Source organism: Callorhinus ursinus, unplaced genomic scaffold (assembly GCF_003265705.2).
Source record: "Callorhinus ursinus isolate GAN/ISIS: 27379988/994484 unplaced genomic scaffold, GSC_fseal_2.0 scaffold3, whole genome shotgun sequence".
In the NCBI taxonomy this organism is placed as follows: domain Eukaryota; kingdom Metazoa; phylum Chordata; class Mammalia; order Carnivora; family Otariidae; genus Callorhinus; species Callorhinus ursinus.
The window spans coordinates 87,407,398-87,433,809 of NW_027397065.1; the positions used below are offsets into that span (position 1 = coordinate 87,407,398).

The window sequence follows — 26,412 nt, forward strand, 5'->3', positions numbered from 1 at the left end:
TAAAGAAAGAAGGAATATATAAGGTGATAATGTGAATTTGCCAATATGAATCTTCAGACTAAAAATCACACCTAGGCACTTAGGTAGAGAAGAACAAATACACACGGGGAAAGAATATACTGAAATCCCAGGGGGAGAAAAGCACCCGTGGTGGAAAGACAAATTATCTAAAAAGAAATATAATGGGATTGGGGGCGCCTGGGTGGCCCAGTCGGTTAAGTGTCTGCCTTCGCTTCAGGTCATGATCCCAGGGTCCTGGGATCGAGCCCCGCATCGGGCTCCCTGCTCGGCGGGAAGCCTGCTTCTCCCTCTGCCACTCCCCCTGCTTGTGTTCCCTCTCTCGCTATCTCTCTCTGTCAAATAAACAAAATCTTAAAAAAAAGTTTAAAAAAATTAAAAAAAAAGAAATATAAGGGGTTTGATAGAATACATATCATTCGCAGCAACAGATGATGAAATTGATGGGCTATCACCATCCTAAGAGAAAATAGAGTTAAATATAGGATTTTATACTCAGTTAAACTATTATCCAAGAGCCAATGTGAAATAAGGCAGATAAAAATATTTTAACATATAGAGAAAAAAAGAGGAGCTATTGCTACTCACAGACCCTCAATGAAAGAACTAATAAATGAGAGTCATCAGCAAGAAGGGAAATAAACTTGAAGGAATAAGTTTTTAAAAGATGGTAAAATAAACAAGGGGATTAAGCGTACACTGGGTGAGCAGTGAGAAATGTACAGAACTGTTGAATGATTATACTGTATACCTGAAACTCATGACACTGTAAGTTAATTATGCTTTAATAAAAAAAAACATTGATAAACAAATAAATTGGTAAAGAACAAGAGTAAATCTAAATAAATGCTGACTAAAATTACCATCTGGAACAGAAGTCCTAAGAGAAATTATAGAGAAGATATAATGATTAACTTCGGAATATTTTAATACTATATATATATATATATATATATATATACACATATGTAGTTATGTTAAATACATATATTTTATATGTGTATGTTATATATATGACTGTGTGTGTGTGTGTGTGTGTGTGTGTGTGTGTTTATATAGAGAGAGTATGCGTGCACACGAGGAGGAGAGAGCTTCGAAGAGAGATCCTGACTAGTAAAGGAAAAGAAAAGATTAAAGAATACTGGATCAATCCCTCCGAAGTTAGAAAGTGGGAAGGTGCACCAAGAAAAGCAAGGTAATTGAAACATAAGAGGGAAAAAGTGAGGCCATACATCAGTAACAAAGTCTAATACAAATGGAATCAAATCACATTAATGTAGAAAAATATCAGATCGAATAAATAAATAAATAAAAATAGAAGCTGTTTACACGAGGTATACCAAAACAACAATGGCTTCAAGAGCCCAGAAACTTATCCATAGGAAGTGTGACTCAGGAATAAATTTGTACAGTCTGGATTGTAAACACACAGATGGTTATTATATCATGTTCTGTACTTTGCTGTACCTTTGAAATACTTCACAAGAACTATTTACAAAGGAAAAGAAACATGAGAACATTACCATGAAAAAAATGAAGGAAGAGGACATTATAATACAACATAATATAATATAAATGTAATATGAAGCAAGCACAGAAAGTTCTGGTCTCAACTCTTTCCATCAGAGGTGTCCGCAGACCTACTCTGAGCTCTGTCACTGCCAACACAAGGAGGGTAGTGCAACCAGCACAGAATTCACAATGTTCATTCTCAAAATCGACTTGTTGCTCAAGAGAAACACACTACTAATTGGTGATGATGCCTGACAGAATGAAATTGGATGGGTCCTCTTAAAGATACAACACATGGAAGAGAGATAAAAAAATAAAAGCAAAGACAGAAGACATCTTCCTGATGTTTTCTGAAAAGTGTAATCTCATGAATTATTTGTCTTGGTCCTGGAAATTTTTGGGTTCTCTGGCATCATCTTTCAAGACGTCCTAATAGTGGAATTACTCGATCATATGGTAATTCTATTTTTAATTTTTTAAGGAAACTCCAAACTGTTTTCCATAGGGGCAGCAACAATTTGCATTCCCACCAACAGCGTATGTAATTTGAAAAGATATACACACCCCTATGTTTATTGCATTATTATTTACAACAGCCAAGATATGGAAGAAACCCAAGTGTCCATTGGTAGATTACTGGATAAAAAAGTTGTGATAAGCCAATTATATAAGGCAATTAATAACAAAAGCAAAGAAACACATTGACAACAATACAATAATAGTGGGGGACTTTAACACCCCCCTGACTAAAATGGACAGATCATCTAAGCAAAAGAGCAACAAGGAAATAAAGACTTTAAATGACACACTGGACCAAATGGACTTCACAGACATATTCAGAACATTCCATCCCAAAGCAAAGGAATACATATTCTTCTCTAGTGCCCATGGAACATTCTCCAGAATTGATCACATCCTAGGTCACAAATCAGGTCTCAACCGCTACCAAAAGATTGGGATTATTCCCTGCATATTTTCAGACCACAATGCTGTGAAACTAGAACTCAATCACAAGAGGAAAGTCAGAAAGAACTCAAATACATGGAGACTAAAGAGCATCCTACTAAAGAATGAATGGGTCAACCAGGAAATTAAAGAAGAATTAAAAAACTTCATGGAAACAAATGAAAATGACAACACAACTGTTCAAAATCTTTGGGATGCAGCAAAGGCAGTCCTAAGAGGAAAGTATATAGCAATAGAAGCCTTTCTCAAGAAACAAGAAAGGTCTCAAATACACAACCTAACCCTACCCCTAAAGGAGCTGGAGAAAAAACAGCAAATAAAGCCTAAACCCAGCAGGAGAAGAGAAATAATAAAGATCAGAGCAGAAATCAATGAAATAGAAACCAAAAGAATAGTAGAACAGATCGACGAAACCAGGAGCTGGTTCCTTGAAAGAATTAACAAGATGGATAAACCCCTGGCCAGACTTATCAAAAAGAAAAGAGAAATGACCCAAATCAACAAAATCATGAATGAAAGGGGAGAGAGATCACAACCAACACCAAAGAAATACAAACAATTATAAGAACATATTATGAGCAACTCTATGCCAGCAAATTAGATAACCTGGAAGAAATGGATGCATTCCTAGAGGTGTATCAACTACCAAAATTGAACCAGGAAGAAATAGAAAACCTGAACAGACCTATAACCCCTAAGGAAATTGAAGCAGTCATCAAAAATCTCCCAAGAAACAAAAGCCCAGGGCCAGATGGCTTCCCAGGGGAATTCTACCAAACATTTAAAGAAGAATTAATACCTATTCTCCTGAAACTGTTCCAAAAAATAGAAATGGAAGGAAAACGTCCAAACTCATTTTATGAGGCCACCATTACCTTGATCCCAAAACCAGACAAAGACCCCATCAAAAAGGAGAATTACGGACCAAAATCCTTGATGAACATGGATGCAAAAATTCTCACCAAAATACTAGCCAATAGGATCCAACAGTACATTAAAAGGATTATTCACCATGACCAAGTGGGATTTATCCCTGGGCTGCAAGGTTTGTTCAACATCCACAAATCAATCAACGTGATACAATACATTAACAAAAGAAAGAACAAGAATCACATGATCCTCTCAATAGATGCAGAAAAAGCATTTGACAAAGTACAGCATCCTTGCTTGATCAAAACTCTTCAGAGTATAGGGTAGAGGGTACATACCTCAATGTCATAAAAGCCATCTATGAAAAACTTACAGTGAATATCATTCTCAATGGGGAAAAGCTGAGAGCTTTCCCCCTAAGGTCAGGAAAGCGGCAGGGGTGTCCACTATCACCACTGCTATTCAACATAGCAGTAGAAGTCTGAGCCACAGCAATCACACAACAAAAAGAAATCAAAGGCTTCCAAATCAGCAATGAGGAAGTCAAACTCTCACTCTTTGCAGATGATATGATACTTTATGTGGAAAACTCAAAAGACTGCACCACAAAACTGCTAGAACTCATACAGGAATTCAGTAAAGTGGCAGGATATAAAATCAATGCACAGAAATCAATGGCATTCCTATACACCAACAACAAGACAGAAGAGAGACAAATCAAGGAGTCGGTCCCATTTACAATTGCACCCAAAACCATAAGATACCTAGGAATAAATTTAACCAAAGAGGCAAAGGATCTGTACTCAGAAAACTATAAAATACTCATGAAAGAAATTGAGGAAGACACAAAGAAATGGAAAAACGTTCCATGCTCATGGATTGGAAGAACAAACATTGTGAAGATGTCAATGCTACCTAGAGCAATCTACACATTCAACGCAATCCCCATTAAATACCATCCACTTTTTTCAAAGAAATGGAACAAATAATCCTAAAATTTGTATGGAACCAGAAGAGACCCCGAATAGCCAGAGGAATCTTGAAAAAGAAAAGCAAAGCTGGCGGCATCACAATTCCGGACTTCCAGCTCTATTACAAAGCTGTCATCCTCAAGACAGTATGGTACTGGCACAAAAACAGACACAAAGATCAATGGAACAGAATCGAGAGCCCAGAAATGGACCCTCAACTCTATGGTCAACTTATCTTTGACAAAGCAGGAAAGAATGTCCAGTGGAAAAAAGACAGTCTCTTCAACAAATGGTGTTGGGAAAATTGGACAGCCACCTGCAGAAGAATGAAACTGGACCATTTCCTTACACCACACACAAAAATAGACTCCAAATGGTTGAAAGACCTAAACGTGAGACAGGAGTCCATCCAAATCCTAAAGGAGAACACAGGCAGCAACCTCTTCGACCTCAGCCACAGGAACTTCTTCCTAGAAACATCACCAAAGGCACAGGAAGCCAGGGCAAAAATGAACTATTGGGATTTCATCAAGATAAAAAGCTTTTGCACAGCAAAAGAAACAGTCCACAAAACCAAAAGACAACCAACAGAATGGGAGAAAATATTTGCAAATGACATATCAGATAAAGGGCTAGTATCCAAAATCTATAAAGAACTTATCAAACTCAACACCCAAAGAACAAATAATCCAATCAAGAAATGGGCAGAAGACATGAACAGACATTTTTCCAAAGAAGACATCCAGATGGCCAACAGACACATGAAAAAGTGCTCAACATCGCTCGGCATCAGGGGAATCCAAATCAAAACCTCAATGAGATACCACCTCACACCCGTCAGAATGGCTAACATTAACAAGTCAGGAAATGAATGATGTTGGCGGGGATGCAGAGAAAGGGGAACTCTCCTACACTGTTGGTGGGAACGCAAGCTGGTGCAACCACTCTGGAAAACAGTATGGAGGTTCCTCAAACAGTTGAAAATAGAGCTACCATACAATCCAGCAATTGCACTACTGCGTACTTACCCCAAAGATACAAATGTAGGGATCCGAAGGGGTACGTGCACCCCAATATTTATAGCAGCAATGTCCACAATAGCCAAAGAGCTAAGATGTCCATCGACAGATAAATGGATAAAGAAGATGTGGTATATATACACAATGGAATATTATGTAGCCATCAAAAGGAATGAGATCTTGCCATTTGCAAGGACATGGATGGAACTGGAGGGTGTTATGCTGAATGAAATAAGTCAATCAGAGAAAGACATGTATCATATGACCTCACTGATATGAGGAATTCTTAATCTCAGGAAACAAACTGAAGGTTGCTGGAGTGGGCAGGGTGTGTGGGAGGGATGGGGTGGCTGAGTAATAGACACTGGGGAGGGTATGTGCTATGGTGAACGCTGTGAATTGTGCAAGACTGTTGAATCACAGTTCTGTACCTCTGAATCAAATAATGCAATATATGTTAAGAGAAAAAAAAAGAAGAAGAAGATAGCAGGAGGTGGAGAATGAAGGGGAGTAAATCGGAGGGGGAGATGATCCATGAGAGACGATGGACTCTGAAAAACAAACTGAGGGTTCTAGAGGGGAGTGGGGTGGGGGGATGGGTTAGCCTGGTGATGGGTATTAAAGAGGGTACGTTCTGCATGGAGCACTGGGTGTTATGCACAAAAAATGAATCATGGAACGCTACATCAAAAACTAATGATGTAATGTATGGTGATTAATATAACAATAAATAAATAAAAAAACCCTAAAAAACAGTATGCTAAGGGAAAGAAGCCAGACACAGTAGGCCACACATTGTATAACTCTATTTATAGGAAATGTCCAGAATAGCCCAATCCTTACACACAGAAAGTAGATTAGTAATTGCCAGGGGCTGGGGAGAAAAGAATGGGGAGTGAGTGCTTAATCAGTTTCCTCTTGGAGTGATGAAAAAGTTCCAGAACCAGGCAGTGGGGATGTGCTCATGCAACATTGTAAATGTACATGAAGCCACTGAATTGTACACTTTAAAATGGTAAAAATAATAAATTGCATGTGTTTGTACAAAAAATAAAACCACCACCTCAGGAGAGGTGAAAGGGCAAACCACAGGGTAGAGGAAGATATTTGCAATACACATAACTAACAAAAGCCTCATAGCGAAAATATACACAGTCAAATATAGAAATCAATAGAAAAGAGACAGACAACCCATTTTTTAAATGGGCAAAAGACTTGAACAGGCACCTCACAAAGAATATATAATCAGGAAACATAAAATGCTCAATATCATTAGTCATTAGGGAAATGCAAACTAAATTTCAAGAAGATAGCACTGCACACAGGCCAATATAGCTTAATCCTTTTAAAATGACAATACCAAGTGTTGTTAAAGAAATAGAGTGGCTAGAACTCTCATTCATTGCTAGTATAATGAAAACTGATACATTCATTTTGGAAAAGTGCTTGGTATCATCTAATATAGTTGAACATACACACATACCCTATCATCCAGCAATTCCACTCCTCAAAATAGCCCCAAACCAGAAACAACTCAAATGTCCATCAGCAGCAGCATGAAGAAATACATGGTGATGTATATATATATATATATATATATATATATATGTTTTAAGATTTTATTTATTTATTCGACAGAGAGAGAGAGACAGCAAGAGAGGGAACACAGACGGGAGAAGTGGGAGAGGGAGAAGTGAGCTTCCCGCTGAGCAGGGAGCCCGACGCAGGGCTCGATCCCAGGACCCTGGGATCATGACCTGAGCCGAAGGCAGATGCTTAACCGACTGAGCCACCCAGGCGCCCAATGGTGACATATTTTTAAATGGAATATTATAGAGCAATAAGAATAAACTACAGCTACATGAATAAAATTCACAAACATAACATTGGCCAAAAGAACCCAGATAAAAGAGTAAATTTTATATGAGTGCATAGCTATTAAGTTTAAAAACAGGTCCAAGTAGCCTATGGAGATAGAAGTAAAAACAGAAGTAAGGTTACCTGGAAGACGGCACAAAGGCAGATATGTAACGACTAAGCCATCCAGGTGCCCCAGGATTCTAGTTCTTAACCTGGGAGGTGATTACATGGGTGTGTTTGTGAATTCACCCGTCGGTATCCATATATTTGTGCACTTTCTGTTTGAATGTTATACCTTAATTAAAATGTTTCTTTTTAAGTGGCTGGATAAACAATCTGTGGCACAGACATACAATTGAATCCTGCTCAGCAAAAAAAAGGAATGAACTATTAAAAAAAAAGTTGTGATATACCTATATAATGGAATATTACTCAGCCATAAAAAAGAATGAAATCTTGCCATTTGTGCCCACATGGATGGACCTAGAGGCTAACTAAAAAAAGTCAGAGAAAAACAAATATCCTATGACTTCACTCATATGTAGAATTTAAGAAACAAGACATAGAAAAAAAGAAACAAAAAAAACCACTCTTAAATACAGAGAACAAAATGGTGGTTGCCAAGGGGATGCAGGTGGGTGGATGAGGGAAATAGATAAAGGGAATTAAGAGTACACTTATTGTGATGAGCACTGAGTAATGCAGAGAATTTTTGAATCAGTATGTTGTGCCCCTGAAGCTAGTAGAACACTGTATGTTAATTATACTTGACTAGAATAAAATAAACATATAGCATAAAAAAGAAATATTGTGCATAGTAGTAAAATGGATGATTTGAAAAAAAAAGTCCTAGTCACTTTCTTCTCTTCTAATTCCTTCTGATGGGTGATAATCCCTGTCTTAATTATGATGTAGGAATTATAAAAATGCTCATCCAATGCAGAAAAATAAGTGAATTTATCCACCTAAGAGCAATAACAAGGGCCCACTTCCCTTGGTAATTGTTTCACTTACATGACTTTTTAAATGCCCTTCGGCTCTATCAGTTGGTAAGCTTTGTGTGTGCCGGCAAATCTAAGGGGGGAAGGAGAAGTTTCCGGGGAACCTCTTCTAAAAGGGGCCAGACAGCTTGGGAATGAACATGTGTGAGCTATACTGTGACTTGTTACTTCTACAAATGCCTTTGTGTTGCTTCGTGCCCAGAAGAACATCCTTTGGAGTGCAGAGGGGAAAGGCAGACCATTTCTGTCTAGCTGGCTCAACACCTTCATGAGACAAAATGCGACCCAACCTCGGCAATTCAAGTTTTCCACAAATGCTACTGAAGTTAAAAGAAAAAAACACACAACTAGATCCTACTAAGTTGAAAATGGTTGCTTTGGCCTTTACAAAATATTGATAAAAGCAAAGAAGATTTGTCTTAAAAGTTTCTTTCTATATCCCCAATTATTGAGAAAAGGGCAAGAGTTTTGTTTTCTTCTTTTCCCCTTAGACTCCAGAATGAGAAAGAATCCATTACTTTAAAGAAAGTCAGTTGACTTCTATGGCGCTCATGAAGAAGGTATGAGAGAGAGAGAGGCAATCTAGCAAACCCCAGAGTGACTGGATTTTCACACAGAGATGGGACTAGGAGTCCACCCCCAAGTGTCCAAGTGTGACATCCGGCTTTCTCAGTTTCTCCCCTCTGAATCCAGGTCTCTCCTGGGAAGGGTGAGCTAGACCGTGACCTATTACAATCAGAAAGGTGGCAGAGAACAGACTTCAGGGAGAAGAACGTGAAATCAGAAGAGATGGGTATGTACAGTGTGCCCAGAGCAGGTTATGTCCTTTCAATACACAATAACATTATTTGCTTATTAGAGAAAACATTTAGATATTTAGCTCCTTCTGGGTAGTTTTTTGGGCTGCATTTCTTCCACTGGGCACCAGAGTAATACAGAAATCGAAGTCAGAAGGTTAAATTTATTTTGTTAAAAATCCCTATAAGGTGAATCAATAGGTCCACATTGAAAATGCAATATTATTGTAACTAAGCATGACACACGGGAGCCACTTAGCTTCGCAGATACTGAATAAACTGGCCCTCCCCTGTTATATGACCCTTCTGTTTGGAAATCTGCACTCTGTTCTATCCTTTAGTATAACTGGGCTCCTGTAGAGAAATACAGTGAACCATAGGTACTTACTTCGGTAATACCAGGATCTGCACAACGAAGATGCAGAAGAATATGAGACACGCACAGGTCACGTAGTACTTAAACGCAGGCAGGGCGGTGGCTCGGTACTGAGGGGACAAGAAGGAAGCCATGAGTGCTGTTCTCCGAGAAAGGGGCTGGAACCGTCAGCCATCAGCCTACCTGTACCTACTTCCTGCATCACGACTTCCTAAGTCACAGATGTGGCAAAAAACAAGCTAAAGACAATGGCTGCTCATCTCTGGCAATGAGCGCTTCCTCCCTCCAAATGAGCTATGGAAGAGTTTCTTCCCAAAACCATTTTTATGAGTCTAACTGTTCCGAAACCCCTTTCAAGGCAATTGGATCACTCCAGCAAGGAGAGAGAGCAGCGGACCAGAGGGACAAGTGAGTGAAGTGACGGCACCAGCATGAGCCACGCAGGTGTTCCCGTCGCCTTGTGGGTCTGTTGTCCACAGCTATGTGGGGAAAGCAGATGACTATCCAAAAGTTTACTTTCAAAGAGTAGTTAGGAAATGCAATTTCCTCAGTTTATTTATTGATTTTAGTCTTTTCTGTTACTATTCATCTCTGCTCCATGGTGGTAGTAAGGGAATTTATAAGACAGAGAAGGCCAGTGGGCTTTGTTCTGGGTGCCTGATCATTCCGTGGGCTTGTGGACCTGGCTGATGGTCACCAGCAGAGCAGGCTGGGGATAGGTGGACGGAAGATGGGCTTAAATCCCAGTGGTGTCTAAAATTTGCTTCAAAGTTGGCCCTACAAATATGTAATACCAGGGGACTGTTAGCAAAAGTTGCATTTTAAAATGATGATCACCTTCTGCTTACTTGAATATTTTCTTGGTGAATTTTGTGGCTTGATGGCCAGGATAATTTGCATTCTAGTGAAGAAGCTATATTTACATAATTGCAGAAATGTGATTATATTCTACGCATTCAATTGCACTCTTATCTTTTACCTTCTTCTGGGCTTTCTGTCAAGATATGAATTGGAATTTCCTTGCAGTATTAATAAAGGAAATGGATTTCTATCAAGCAAGAATAATTTAACATTTAAAGAATAAATAACCATCAGGATCTGTTAAAGTTATTCGAGGATAAAATGGTCAATAATAATGATCAGATACATCAAACGTCCATTCAGTAAACTGTCTGTAGTCAGCATGTCGACTTAGAGGCAGGCAGTTGATCTCATTGACCGCTAACACAAAAGAAAGTCTGGGTACAACTATAAAATCCAACCCTGATGGATTCTGGATATTCTATTCAATATCCATAAAACAATGAACTGGATTTTCTCAAGAGCATTTTAAAACCAGTGCTGTGACTTTTGCCATTAATATAGTAGCTTTTGTTCAAACTAAGCCTGTAATTATATAGTCGGATGATAAAAAATTATCTCTCCCTTATTCCTTTTTCTAGATCAACACACAACAAAAGGCAAATATGATAAAACTGACCTAGAAGAGTGGTTGCTTTTTTGGCAATAATTACTTAGATCGTTTTAGCAAATCCACATTAAGCATGTCAAGCCCAAATATCTGCTTATTTATTTGCATTTATCATAGCTCTTACTTCAGGGGTCGCAATGTGAAACTATTTAGGTGCAATAAATACTGAGAAGTTTGGGGTTTCTAATTCTCCCAAACAGATGTTGAATGCAAATCTCCTATTTTTGTTAAAAAATTAAAATGATTTATGTAAGAAACTGCAAATTTATCCTTTTCTTCTTGACTTCTTGAATGATTTTGTTTTCTTTGAAAAACTTTTTCTAAGAAAATAGGCCATCGGGAGAGCCAGTTATGAGCTCCTGTCCCCTCCCCTTAGGATCTCAGACCTGCTGCAGATGCCATCCCCACCAGGAGTGCTGAGCAGGGTGACTGGCCAGCCAGTAACTCAGATTTTTAAAAACTCACACTTTGGAAAAAGAGATTGGGGAAAAAAGTAGCTTACTTCTTTTTCTAATATTTTATTGTAGAACAGGAGTGAGATTCTCTGAATGTCTTCAGACTTGAGCCACTGCCTGGAAATAAGAAAGACAGACATCATTAAACCGAACTTCCAACCAATGATCTGAAACTTTAAAAAAAATCATGTGCCTTCTTCTTTCTTTATTGTAAATCATCCAAAATTGAAGATTTAAAAAAATTCATAATACCAAATAACTGGGTATGGAATCTAGGACTAAAATAAGGTGTGCAAATATAATATTGCTATTCACACATGACCCTCCTTGGGAAATTAGCTATTACAAACCAGTTGTCATACCAAATTGAAACTCACGCTCCCAAAATTAAATAACTAGGCAAATAAATCATCAAAAGGATTCAGGTTCAGCAGTAAATTTATTCCCTGATGTTTTACTGAAATCACATGGTAGGTTCATCCCCTGAAAAATATGGCTCATAGAGAAGCACCATTTTTCTTAGCTCATAGCAAGTAATACATCAGAGCATCAAAACCATTTAGAGTGTCCTCCAAGTTCTGGGAGAGAAGATCCTGCTTCTTTCACACTTACTGAAAACATTTTTATTGTCATGACTTGCATTTCTATTTAAAAAATTTTGCTTGAATGCATTTTAAAAAATGGGTAAAAATACTAATACAATAAGCAATCGGTTCAGACCACTAACGTAGTATGTTGATGCAAACGTAAACACTCATGTGTAATACAAACATTCCCTGAGATGTTGAAAAATAAATAAAAATGATATGAAGGCATGCGTTCTTACACACTGACTTTTAGAAATTGGTTTTAAGAAGGCAGCTGAAATAAACAAAGAGCTTAAGGACAGAACTTTTCTCTAGGGACCTGGGTGGCTCAGTCAGTTAAGCGACTGCCTTCGGCTCAGGTCATGATCCTGGAGTCCCGGGATCGAGTCCCACATCGGCTCCCTGCTCAGCGGGGAGTCTGCTTCTCCCTCTGCCCTTCACCCTGCTTGTGCTCTTTCTCGCTCGCTCTGTCTCTCAAATAAGTAAATTATATATATATATATATATATATATATATATATACACACACATATACATAAAGAACTTTTCTCTAGAACGTTGTATAACTTGCAAGTGGAACAGCGACACTTGATGTACGTAAGCCCCAGCCAGTCGGGCACAATCCCACACCCGGTAACAAAGTACATGCATGTTTGATGACATAAAGATGAATGAAATAGAAAGATACACACTCTTACGTTCATGAGCATAGGAGTACAAGGAAAAATTGAAACCTGTGTATCAAGGAAAAAAATCTAGAGGCAAATACCAACAAAATAGATTACAGCTGGTTTGGGTCATTACACTGAGGAATCTACATTTCTATTTTCCTACTTCTCTTAAATAAATACTTCTTTTTTTTAAATAAATACTTCTATAATAAAAAATAACTTGAGTTATATATGTATATGCATTAGATATGTGTATATAAAGTGTGTATATATGTATATATCTACAAGTGTTTATAACCATCTATCTACATCTATTTCTTTTAAGATTTTATTTATTTATTTATTTGACAGAAAGAGAGAGAGAGAAGCAGAGGGAGGAGAAAGTCTCCCCTGTGTGCAGGGAACCTGATGTGGGACTCGATCCCAGGGCTCCAGGATCGTGACCTGAGTCAAAGGCAGATGCTCAACCGACTGAGCCACCCAGGCGCCCCTAGCTACATGTATTTCTATACCTATACATCAATATACGGGGAAAGAGATTGTATACATATATATGTGTGTGTGTGTGTGTGTGTGTGTGTGTGTTAGGACATGAGACAGAAAATTATGTTTTATAGAGATTTCTAAAAAAATGTTAAATCTGTTCAAACAACTGTCAATTCACATGAATTTCTTAATGAGGTCCTTTTCCAGCCCATTGGTCAGATGTCTGTGGATTTTTGACTCCCTGAGGTTTATTTGGGAGATGGGGATTTGAGGATCCAGGAAAGAAGGCCAAGTCCACCGTTACACTTGACCTTGTAATGGGTAAGTACAGCTACCTGCTGGTATTGGATCAGGGTCTCAAAATTGACACTGATGTTTCCCATCAGGGCTAACGACAAGTTAACCCAGGAGACCAGCACATTGTGGGGGCGGACTACCTGGTCTACCTGGACGGCCCTGTGCCCAGAACATCACGTGCGTCATGATGAGCTGGACTATCCCATAAACCTATACTACAGACAGTGCGCTTTCAACAGAGGCACGGAAGTCAGTAATGTATTCTAGTATGATTGCCATTTAAAGTGAGAGCTATAAAAATACGTTTTGGTTCAAGGTTATAAGCTTTAGGTATCAGGGACATACATTTTTCTTGGTATTTCTTATTACTGTACCAGCTGCAGAAATGTGGTATTGTCCTGTTTGATGAAACTGGAGAAATCAAAGGTTGGTGAACAGCAAAAAGAGCAGAAGATAAAATCTGAGATGAATATTAACCATATTCATTTTCAAAACTGTGTACTTGTTATGAATATCACACTATGAATAATGTATGCAGGTAACTTATTCAAAACAGTTTTTTTCCCTTTATCGAGAAAGAAAAATCTAATTTCAAAATGCCCCTCGGTAATCTAAGATTGGAAATAAACTAAGAGTGAAACTTACGAAGTAGAAGTAAAAGCATCTCCACAGGAGTTAGTGTGGGTCTCCAGCACCTGCCTGTGTCCTGCCGGGGGACAGGTGGTGCTTGAGGCCAGCCCTCACTTCCCTGTGTCCCCAGCACGTAACGCTGAGTCTCCTCAGCCAGGACCACTGGGTTCTTACGACCTTTTCCTCAGAAGGAAGGAGAGTATATCCTCCCCACAGGCTTCACCATCCATAGGTTCTCGGAGATGGATCAGTGCCCTTCACTGATTTGCAGGAAACTCAGACATTTATAAGCCGGATTTGGATAGCTGGAATAGGAAAGATTAGTGGGGGCTGATCTGGTCAAATATTTTTGGGAACTGGAACTACAGAGAGGCAAAGAAGGGAAGAGGAAGGAAGGCACGTGTGTGTTACTTACGGCGTCCTGACATCGTTCCTGACCCAGGTGGCAATGGGATGAAGAAAAGCAATCCTAGCCCTGTGCTATACAACCAGTGACCTTCCACTGATTTATCCCAAGTTTTTTTTGTTTTTGTTTTTGTTTTTTTGTGCGAGGCCCAAGTCAAATAAAGGAAATTCTAAACGAGATCCTGACTTGTGTGAGGGGAATGTACATCCACACCCTTACTCAGAATTATTCTGGAATGGAAGAATGTAGGTTCTTAGAGCAAAGGGGACACTGAAATAGAGAGAAGACCACCTTCCTACTGTAACGGCCTAAAGGTCTACATCCCCCCAATTCGTATGTAGAAGGCCTAATCCCCAGCATGGCTGTATCCGGAGATGGGGCCTCTACAGAGATAATCAGAGTTAAATGGGGTCATAAGGGTGGGGCCCTGATGGGAAGGCATGAATGTCCTTATAACAAGAGGCACCAGAGGTCCAGCCTTAAGCAAAGGCCCTGTGAACACAGTGACAAGGCTTCTGCGAGTCAAGGACAGGGCTCTCACTAGCACCCGACCGTGCCAGCACCCTGATCTTGGGCTTCCAGCCTCTGGAACTATGAGAAGTAAATGTCTGTAGTTTCAGCCCCGGTCTGGGGTCTTCTGCTACCGCGGCCCCAGTGAACTAATACACCTATCTGGGCAGTATTGAACCTGAAGGCTTCAGTGGCCTTGGACTGTGCCCTCAGGCCCTGGGGCATTTGAGAAAGATGGTATTCCTGGACAAGTGGTCTCTCCGTGTGGAAGACCCACCCTTCCTCAGCCCTGGGGTCTGAGATCCTCCAGTCGATCTGTCCCGCACTTGGGCATTCGCTCTGTCCATCATGTATTTAGTCTTGGGTGCACGATCTTCTCACCTCGCCTACCCGGACTAAGTCAGAATCTCAGGCACCTTGCCCCGAGCATGTGTGCGGTGGTTTCTCTTCTCTCCTCAGGGCTTTGAGAGGTGCCACTGTGCCTTGTGTCTTGGATGCCAAGCACACGCTGCCCCTGCTCAGCCCTTCACACAATGCCTGTGAAGGGAGTAGATGAACACAGACACAGACATTTGCATCTGAATCACTGTTTCCTCTCCAGGAAACAACAGAATGGTGCATCGAGACTGGAGTCCTCATTGACTCCTCCAGAGGAAATTCAAAGATCAGAAGGACATCAGATCCAGGACCAAGAGGAGGTAATGAGTCAGGCCGAACAGAATGGGAGTGAAGCTAATTAAGAAATATATGCAAAGTAGCTTCCACTTCAACAATTTCACTTCTGACTTCTGAGTACAGCATGACATCTCTCCCTGTTTCATTTCTGAAATGTGTTGGGAAGATTACAACCTAAGTGGTTACACCAGCATTAAACATTACCTTAGAATAAAGCTACACGAAAGCATGAAGGTGTTCACTCAGTACGCATTTGAATACGAAATGATATAGTACAGACAATCCGAAAGCCACCTCTACAAAAATAAAGCCAAGCCCAGCCCATGATTATGCTTTCTAAAGAATCCTTCAGTAGGAACACTCGAAAAGGTGGACACAAAGGTCTTTTAAGAAAGTAGAGGTCCTGCAGGAAGGCATGCTGAGGCTGACTTTATACACGGGCTTTCTATTATTACCGTAACTATTGTAATTGGCTAACTTTGTCAGGAAAAAGGTGTTCCCTTTCTTCTGATGCTGTGTTTTATTCTGGTGGGTCCCAGAGTAGTAGGTGTGATTTCCTCTGGCTGAATGAACATATCCTTCTACCCAGCCCACATGCAATCATACTCTTCCCTAGGTTTTGGCTGTCAATCGATTCCAGGTAAGCAAGTTTCTCGGTTTGTGATGTGTTGTGGTTTCGAGGGGGGCAGAGATGAAGTTGATTTTTATACTGCTTTTAGGGCCTGGCAAAGCAGAGCATTTGTCTGGGCGCTGCTGGTGTGTCCTGAGTGCTCCATGACGGGTGGACGGCCTTCTCTATTTGGGGCACGCAAAGGGGCTCTAGGCAGGTGTTAATTCAACGTGCCAGCATATGTGAACTGCAATTCTAGCCCAGCCAAGATACTTGACTGTGTATCCACGCAATCACACACACCATATACACATATGTATACGCTCGTGTAATTCTTTCATTAGTCACGTAAATATTCTAAAACGACTGCTTATAAGGAACAATCTAGAAAAGGCACATATTTTTCAAAGCTGTGTAACATAATTCTGGAAGCAGGGAATTCAGGTGAAAACATTCATACTTTTCGTGAGTCAACTTTCATGATAAAAATCAAATAGTCTGGTTTCCGTAACGACGGAAACTTTTTCATTAAGGCTTTTCATTTGGACCTACTGATGTGTTTGCTCCAAGTTAAATTAACAAACACTCACTGAGTGTCTGATGGGCACCAGGCACCATACAGTCATCTATCTGCTGCCCTCCAGGAGTTTAGCCATGACACATGGACCTAAGGAGAATTCCAAGGTCAACGAATGTCGTCATTATGTCCAGGCTGTGAGATCTACCACCTTCTTTAATTTTCCCCTTGCATCTCCTGGACCATTTAGAGCTGTAACAGCAATTCACAGACTGAAGAAACATTCACAGATCTCCACAAACTCAGACTGAATGGTATTTTGTCCCCTAAAGAATCTTTATTCCTCCCACTGCTGCCCTGAATTCAGATTCTAGTGCTCAAAACCTCTCTTCAACAACCTAGAACACAGGTGAGTCCACGTTCCCGGACCGTGCAGGGGAAGAAATGCATTTTGAACAGAGAGAGTCACACAATACAACTCCAATTTTCCCACGTGGCATTCCTATTGACATTTAAAAAATATTTCTTACTGAACACATTTTGCTATGATTTTTCTATGTTTATATCTCATGTTGTTTGTCAGTAATTTACCCAGAGAGTATTTCTTAGACAGGAATGAAAAATTTTCTAATTACCAAAAGCTATTATTAAGGACAATTGAGGTGAATTGAACGAATGGCTTCTAAAAGCATGGCTTTGTCATGGCAAGTATTACAGAAATTATGGTGAAAATATTCATGGAAAAGATGACACGATTTTCAAATAATAGGGTTTGAAATAAAAAATATGATAATTTAAGATCATGAAGTACTCACTTTTGTGCATTAATTCCATCAATTGCTTGAATCATCCTTTCATTTAATTCTTCTTCAAATCTTTTCTTTTGGGACTTGGTTCTGTATGAAAAGGGAAACATTATGAGAGAGAATGTGACTAAGCCAAATATGAAGTCCATTTTTCTATGATGCCGAAACCCCTACTTCATTCAGTCCATTGGATCAAAATTGGGAAAGAAGGAAACGAGATGATGCTAAGTGAAATAAGTCAAGCAGAGAAAGTCAATTATCATATGGTTTCACTTATTTGTGGAACATGAGGAATACCATGGAGGACGTTAGGAGAAGGAAGGGAAACATGAAGGGGGGGAATCGGAGGGAGAGATGAACCATGAGAGACGATGGACTCTGAGAAACAAACTGAGGGTTTTAGAGGGGAAGGGGTTTTGGAGACGGCTTAGCCCGGTGATGGGTATTAAGGAGGGCACATACTGCATGGAGCACTGGGTGTTATACGAAAACAATGGATCATGGATCACCACATCAAAAACTAATGATGTGCTGTATGGTGACTAACACAACATAATAAAATTAAAAAAAAAAAAGAAGGAAACAAGAGTCGAGGAGCAGCCTTTTCTTTATTAACATCCAGCCACTCTGTGGATTGAGTGAAGTGACTAGAGTTGGCGACTGGCGTAGTAAAATGTTACCTTACAGTTTAGTCACTGAGAGTGAAATGACACCAGACGTTAAAAAGCAACACTGGAGATATATCCTTGGTGTTTGTGATAAAAGAACTTTCTGTCCTAAGGGATGCATTAGCCCTTGACTTGTTGCCTTCATAAACTTTATTTTACGATGGAACACACTGGCTTTGGAAACTCCCCTGCAAAAATTTGGTGCGGTTGAAAAAAACAGTTGTTCCTTGTTCATGTTTCCTTTGGTCAGTTTTCAAGAATTTGCAGAACGACAGTCTTCTCTGAGGCCTATCAAAGCTTCATTGTATGCATTTAAAGCTTCCTCAGTATTTGAAAGCGCTCTTCACAGGAAACCCCACATATATTTGCAGACACTCACTTGGTCTTAGAAGAAAATAATCTTCAGCCATATTAAAAGACGCCTTGTCAGCAAATTAGGCCAAAAGAATGAGCTCCCCAAGGTTAATTTGACCATTCGCATGAGAATCATATAAAGGAGAAAATCAAAATAATCCCTATTTTTAAAAAATTACACATCTGTTGCGGCGAGTAAAAGCACACAGGAGCCTCACGAAGCTGGCCCAGCCCAGCCTTCACTTGAGTACAGCACCTGCAAGTCACCTGGTCTAACGTGGAGGGAGCCCATGGCTTCTCTGAGCTCGGGGGGGGCGGGGGGGGCAATTACTAATGGGACAGGCCTTCTACTCTGGGATGACAGTAACTTTTCTGATTTCAGAACCACCTCTAGATAACAGACAAGAATAGCAATGTCACATCTATCTGTAATTAAATCTCCTGAGAGTATCATGAACGAGACAGACGGGTCTTCCCATCATCTCAACACCATTGGTGGGTTGGTGCCCTGAGCTCCTGCCTTCTTGAAACGGGCCCCGGGCATTCCTGGTTCAAAAGCACAATGATCTGAAGTGATCCACCTACAGATATGAGAAAACTGAATGAAGAAGTGAAGGATGCCAAATTCTAAGCATGCTTACGTTTGAAGAAGGACCATTCATTTTTCCCTTCTTTAAAAAAAACAAAACAAAACAATTTAGCAATCATCTAGGATGGTTCATTCTCATTTAGAGGCGAGGAGCTACCTTCATGTTTTTTGTATCGGCCCTCTGCCTACACTTCAGTTTGCAGACTTCAATTGGTGGTTTCCTTTTTCACAAAGTCTTGCCAAATCTAAGAACAGTGTAGGTCCCTGGAGACTCACAGGAAAATGTAATCCTTCCATGGTATGCCCGGGGCTAACCAGAGCACTGCCTCCATGAATCTGTTTCAGGATTAGTTTACATAATGTCTACACAGCACATAATGATGTAAAGGTGCGTGAGTAGCCCACACCTGGGTATTATTACACATCCGCTGTGCTTACTGATTATCTGGATAACAATTCTTTTTTTTTTTAAAGATTTTATTTATCCATTCATGAGAGACAGAGGGAGAGGGAGAGAGAGAGAGAGAGAGAGAGAGAAGCAGAGGGAGAAGCAGGCTCCCAAGGAGCAGGGAGCCCGATGCGGGACTCGATCCCAGGACCCTGGGATCATGACCTGAGCCAAAGGCAGACGCTTAACCATCTGAGCCACCCAGGCGCCCTGGATAACAATTCTTAACACATAGTTTCCTTGTCTCTGTCATTTTGTGATCTCTTCTATGGTGAATGACAGGACACCCAGGGAGCTGATAATCTACCACCGGGAGTTCTTAATTTGCCAGCATGGGTTGTATTCCTCAGATGTCAGGTGTTCCTAGCTGTCCAGTCTATGTTCCTGCCGCTGGGTCACCCTGCTTTCCAGTTTCCTTCCATTCTTCCTCCTGAGCCCCTTCCCCGACCTGTCCCCCTCCCACACCCGGTCTACCGTATCTGAGGATGCGGGGAGGAGGTCGTGAGTTGGCCCAGGTAATGTTCAATACCAGGGCGTGCCGGCTCAAGGGCCAGGCGGAAGGCTCAGGGAGGTTTTATAATGCAGGCCACTGGCGGAAACCAGGACATGCGAAGACAGCCCCAGCGAGGCTGATTTGGAAGTGGTGCTCTCTCCACGAGGCCCTGGGGCCACCAGCGATCCAACCACTGCAGAGGAAAGTGGAATCGATATGGGAGAGGCTCCCAGCAAGGCTGGCAGGACAGCAGAGCAGTTAGGGGTGCAGAGTTTGGGGTCACAAGGCCAGGGCACAAATACGGGCCTCTCCCCCACCAGCCGTGTGGCTTGGGCCTTTTCCTCACCCCTCGCGCCTCTGTGTCCTGCCTTCTAAAATGGTAACGGCATAGGGTCTACGCTGGATGCTGCAGGGGTGACGTGAGATCCTCCGTATGCCGGGTACAGATCCAAATGATGGCTTATTGCCGTGGTCTTCCACACAGCACTCTTCCCCGAAGCCGCTGCCCGCATCACATGGGCCCTCCACAAGCACCCCCACGCTAATTTCAGGAAATAGTAAGGTCCAGTAAATAGACCCTTGAGGCAGAATCTCAGGTAGGACAAGATGGGTAACAGAAGAAATATGAATACAGATTGAACACATGCCTATGAAACTTCCGCGGGCAGTGGCTTACAGACCTGCTAATGTCTTACGGGCTTGAAGAATCTCACCTTCTCAGGTCATCTTATGGGGTCCATGGTGTTCCTAAATTAATGTAAGCTCTCTTTAATGTGCCTCTTAATGCCTCAAAAGGCCAAGCCCAAGAACCCAATATCTTTATAACATAGGACTCTAAGTATTATACCTCAATATTAAAATTTCAAATGTGATACAAAATACGAACTAGAGTTCATTACAACAAATGAAGTCCCATAGAAGATTCTGGAATAAGGTGTGCTACTTGCAAGGATGTGGCAGGTAACAACCTAATTGTGTTTAATTATACTCGGACACACAATGCATTTTCTACAGAGTAAACTCACTTCTCTGTGGGAAAAGAAAGGCTGACTTAAGTTTTGGGCTTTTCACTAATTGTCCTAATGACTTCAATAAGAAGTGCTTAACTCCCAGACCAATACTAACATAAAACTCTGAGCCCAAAAGCTAGAGGATCATGAGAAAGGGTTAGTGCCTAAATTCTGTGGCCGATGGTGACAGGGGGCCTGTGGACACCGCGTGAAACTTTTCTCTTTTTTTTTGAGCAGGTCGGCAGGCCTTCTTTTCACTATAGAAAGGCCGGACTTATCTTGCTTTTTTTATCTCTAGGATTCAACACACACACAAAAATGCAATTTTGAGCAGCATACTCCTTTTAAGAAAATTCAATTTTTTACTACATATTAATGTTAAGAAGAGTCATTTTTAGGAAAAACAATTTAAAGTTCTAATGTGCTTACCCAGTGCTGTTTTTCCTTTTCCCTCTTTTAAACCTAATAACATGACACCAATAATTATATTTTTAGAAGCTGAAAACAATCTAATTGGGCTTTTCACAAGCAGCTGTTCTTTTTAGAAGAAATGGCCTTCCAAGTTACTCTAATTGATGATAATCACTTTCAGTAATAAATATAAAAAAAGACAAGTCTTTAAAAATCAGAAAGTACAACAAATACCATACCTTAAGGTACGATTTTGAAAATTATGCTGACCCATTGGCACATCCTATTCAAAAACAAAAAAAAAACAAAAAAAAAACAGGTTGTTAGTTTCTAAACACATACTTCAGAGAATGATGTTGCAGTGATAATCATGTATAACATTTTTTCTTTTATCATGGAAAGCATCATTTAGGTGACAATTACCCCTGTGGAGAAGAGGAGCTTAATTATAAATGTGAAGAAGATGATAACCACCACAGTTGATACTTAGAATGTTGGTGTCATCTATAAACTTTAGATGTCGGAAATATCAGGATTGTTGTCTGGAGCTTTAAAACTGACATCCTGATATTTGCAGATAGGATTTCAAATAAGGGCCTTGCAAGTAACTGTTAGTTACTGTAGACTAAATCTTACAATCCTGTCTGGAATCAGACAAATATTAAAAAGTGCTTTAAAACACAAACATCACCACAAAATCTACAGTCAAGCATTATCCCTGAACTGGGCTGGTGAGAAGCCGGTGCCGTTGATTAAGTATGTGAAATCATGACTCATTGATCAAAAAGAACAAACCGACACATGAGTGCTGATAGCTTCTGAAAAAGGACAGAGACAGAGAAGCTGATCAGGGTTTATCAGTGGGGGACATGCGTGAAATGTTCAACGCACTTAAAAAAAACCCCAGAAGATCCACTTTTATCCATTTGTGGTGGAGATTAGAATAAAAAGTTGAAACAAAGCTGCTTCAAGTGGCTCCGAAGATACTTTCATCTCCAGTGTTAGGTTAGGAATATTTAGCCCAGTGATTTTTTTTAGATTTTATTTTCTTATGTTATGTTAGTCACCATACAGTACATCACTAGTTTTTGATGTAGTGATCCATGATTCCTTGTTTGCATATAACACCCAGTGCTCCACGCAGTACGTGCCCTCCTTAATACCCATCACCGGGCTCACCCATCCCCCACCCCCTCCCCTCTGAAACCCTCAGTTTGTTTCTCAGAGTCCATCGTCTCTCGTGGTTCGTCTCCCCCTCCGATTTCCCCCCCCTTCACTTTTCCCTTCCTTCTCCTAACGTCCGCCCTGCTATTCCTTATGTTCCACAAATAAGTGAAACCATATGATAATTGTCTTTCTCTGTGAAAGGGAAGGTATTTTTTAAAAAAATAACTAGACTTAGGGGCGCCTGGGTGGCTCAGTCGGTTAAGCTCAGGTCATGATCCCGGGGTCCTGGGCCCGAGCCCCACATCGGGTTCCCTGCTCAGCGAGGAGCCTGCTTCTCCCTCTCCCTCTGCCTGCCGCTCTGCCTACTTGTGCTCTCTCTCTCAACTCTGTCAAATAAATAAAATCTTGAAAAAAATAAAATAAAAATATAACTAGACTCCGAGTCTTATTACATAAAGTGTATGTGCTGCTGAAGCAAGCACGTATTACATAAAGTAAAATAATGCATTATTCACCAGCTCTATCAACGCTGAATCAGGAGTCAGTGCAGTTCTGCACAGAGGATTCAGTAAAAGAAATAACTTTTGGCAATGACACTGCTTGACGCTGGAATGTATTAATAAGAATGATGCTGGGGTCTTCCTCAAAGTGAGTACGGGATACAGCCAAGTTACAGTTGTATGGGCTTCTTGTACTAAACAAAGCCTCGGGATTTTCTTAAGATAGCCTATACTGGGGGTGCCTGGGTGGCTCAGCTGGTGAAGCATCTGTTTACTTGTTTGCTGCTTATGGTCTCTCTCTTCCCAACAGATGGCAAACCGCTCTCGGACACGTCCTGGCGGGCTCCCTGGTCGACCAATGGATGTGGTCTTCTGACAGATCACATTTACATTTTAGTTCAGAAAAACACCAGGGAAGTTGAGAGGAGAGAGCTAACGAAGTCAAACCAAGACTGTGGATGGAATCATGGTGGGCTGCTGGGAGGCGGGGGCACGGGGGGGCACAGGGTGATTGGAAAAGTTCGCTTTCAGCGACAACCTGATGGGTCTCCTCTCATCGGCCGGTAAGGACTAGGTAACATTCCATTGTCTTTTTTTGCCTCAACTGCATCCCTAGTACAATTAACGCCATTATACATGAAATTTTACTCAGAGCTTGTTTTAAAAATCTAACAATGCTATTGGGACTATTCTAAGTGCTTTGCCGTAGTTACTCTTCGTGCCCCCTGTGGGTCTTTCTATTTTCTATCTGCATTTCAGCCCTCTTACTGTTGGAAGGAGCTTTGGCACCTGATGAGCTGTTGGAAGGTGGAGTGAGGTAAGTCAGGAGCTACACAACAGAACGTTCGCTGCTGCTGACACAGCTTGAACATGCCCGCAATGAAAAGACAGACCGGATGTGGCAATTCAACCTGCAAGGACATCACGCCTTCATTTGCTCTTTGATTAAGATGCCCAGGCTTTCTACTTCATGAGAGCAAACAAACAAAATGCCAGGACAAAAAAAAGAAAAAAAAGAAAAAAATTCAACTGTGTTCAGTTGCTAATGACTAAATGAAATAACAAGTAAATCAAATGGTCCTGGGTTATAAAGTTATCACGCAAAATCACTCTGGTTCGAGCCCTTGGCGACCGCAGCCTGGCCCTCGTTCACACTGTTTGCACGGGGTCTTCCCCGAGGAGAAGGGGAGAGCTCGCTTCACTACGACCAGAAGTAGTTTGCCCGGAGGTGCCCGCCTTCTGTGTTTGGGAAGCTTCGGAGGCCCTCTGGTGCTGCGGGGCATGGGGAGGGCTTACCGTGGTGCTGATCTTGCCGTTCTCCGTGGTCATGCTGTCTCGGTGATGCAGGTGTGCAAAGGGCTTGGCCGCTCCCCAGGACTCCAGGTACCGGGTCATGCGCACGGATGCCCTCATCTTGGCTCCATCGAGGGCGTGGCGAGGTCTGAAGAGGTGAGGGCTCCTTCGTTCTCCCTTGGGGTGGGGAACCAAGCATTACCCCTGGCACACCGAAGGGGCCAGCCTGCTCCTGCCTGCTCCCTTGCTCCAACTCTGGGATTTCTCCCTTCGCCCCCTCGCCTCCATGGCTTCTGCCCTCCCTCCCTCAGTGTGACTGGTTTCCAGTGTTATGAGCTCTCTGAACGGAGTGTTTTTTTTCCCAGAGAGCAAAAGACACCTGTCATTTAAACTTAGGAAAAAGATCATAGCCGTTTTAATGAGCATTTTTTACAAAGTAAATTCTTAAACAAGATAGGCTGCTCTGTTTCAAATCTTTCTTGATGACTGTGGTTTAAAGGGGCAGTTGCTAGAGATCGGGGCCGTTTTCTGATGCGAAACGGTCTTGCGAATCTGTGTTCGGGTGTTTTTGCTGGAACACAATGTTCTCTGTATACTTTTTTTTTGGCCTCCTCCCTCCACCTATAGCCCCAAGTTCTTCCTGACTGACACACGCATGTCTCCAGATCAGCCGTCAGGTGAGCTGGAAGCGTGTCTCCAAAGGTGAACTTGGAGTTTCAGGGAGGCTACCACCGGTGAGCGTCCGTGGCCTTGACCTCATTGATTCTGCGAGACTGGTTTTGACAGTTCAGAGGTGTTTCTTGCTGATAGACTGTACCGTTTACCAGCCGTGTGAGCTGGGGGGGGGGGGGAAGTTACATAACCCCTGGGAGCTTCAGATTCTTAATCTGTAAATAGCACTGGTACTCATTTGGCAGGAATTTGAGAAGGGCTACGAGACATGACAGCTAGAAGCCCTTGCTTGAGTCTGACACCTGGTATGAACAGAGTAAGAGACAGCTCCTAACTCTCTCGGTGGCCTGGCGAGTCTTCTAGTAACGGAGGATTTTACTGCCTCAAAGTTAACCATGTCTGCACAGTGACACTTAGTGGTTAATCATTTAGAACTTTCTTCCTTTCCTTCTTCTTCTATGTTCATCCTATTTCATCTCAAGTTAGATTTTTATCATCTGAAGCCCTGAGCAAAACTTTTTGTCTTTATGTAATTTTGCAATTGCCAGGGTGGGCACACGGAGGGACTTCCAGAAGCCTCGTGGACTAACACATACATTGACTAACACTTATAACCCATCATACAGACAGTAACCTTATGATAGGAGCAAGCAATTCACTGCAACTGTTCCTTTAATAAATATTTTAATTTATGATTATAAAACATGTGCCATAATCAAACTGCCATATGCATTTAAGGTCATTTTAGGGGACCAGCAAAGCATTCAATGGATTCTTGACTAAAAATACTTATCTGTCTCTGTAATTTGCCCCTTTCTATCTTCATCACAGAAGTCAAAAGGTAATTAGAGGCTCTTTGCAGTACTGACCTTGGGGTTGATTACAAAGTAGGTTTTCACCAGGTGCTGTTTTAAATATGGGTCTCTTATGTCACCGTCTCCTTCCTCCACTTTATAAGCGCCGTTCAAGTGCTCCAGGGTGACGGAAGAAATGTGAACACGTCTGAAATTCCATTTGCAAACCACAATCAAGATAGGTAAGGATAAACATTAAGGTTTCTCTTATTTACTTGTGATTTTAGAAATAATTTCTTCTCCCCCAAAGGAAGGAAAGGCTCTATGTTCTTGGTAAAATGGACTATAATACAGGTTTATATTTTATTAAACAGGGCTTTGGAAAGATGCTTGCAGAGGTCGCAAGATACTAACATTTAGGGCCTCTCTGCACTCAGAGAAACCCGCGTGGTGGGTGTGGTGAATTACGGCAAATAAAACTCAACCATAAGGAAGTTCTGTC

General features: G+C 41.2%; 1 protein-coding gene across 3 annotated transcripts in view; it reads right to left on the bottom strand.

Annotated features, from left to right (window-relative positions):
* Positions 1–26,412, bottom strand: part of ADCY2 (adenylate cyclase 2) — a 412,639-nt gene that overhangs the window by 89,342 nt on the left and 296,885 nt on the right. For all 3 annotated transcript variants that reach the window (XR_012377669.1, XM_073891097.1, XM_025867481.2), the window contains exons 9-14: positions 25,986–26,118; positions 24,448–24,621; positions 21,724–21,767; positions 17,521–17,601; positions 11,364–11,433; positions 9,403–9,500 (exon numbers count right to left, since the gene is read on the bottom strand). Coding sequence is in view for 2 of the 3 variants with exons in the window: in XM_073891097.1 (XP_073747198.1) it covers positions 9,403–9,500; positions 11,364–11,433; positions 17,521–17,601; positions 21,724–21,767; positions 24,448–24,621; positions 25,986–26,118 (600 nt within the window). In the remaining variant the exon portion in view is untranslated. The remainder of the gene's footprint in view (positions 1–9,402; positions 9,501–11,363; positions 11,434–17,520; positions 17,602–21,723; positions 21,768–24,447; positions 24,622–25,985; positions 26,119–26,412) is intronic.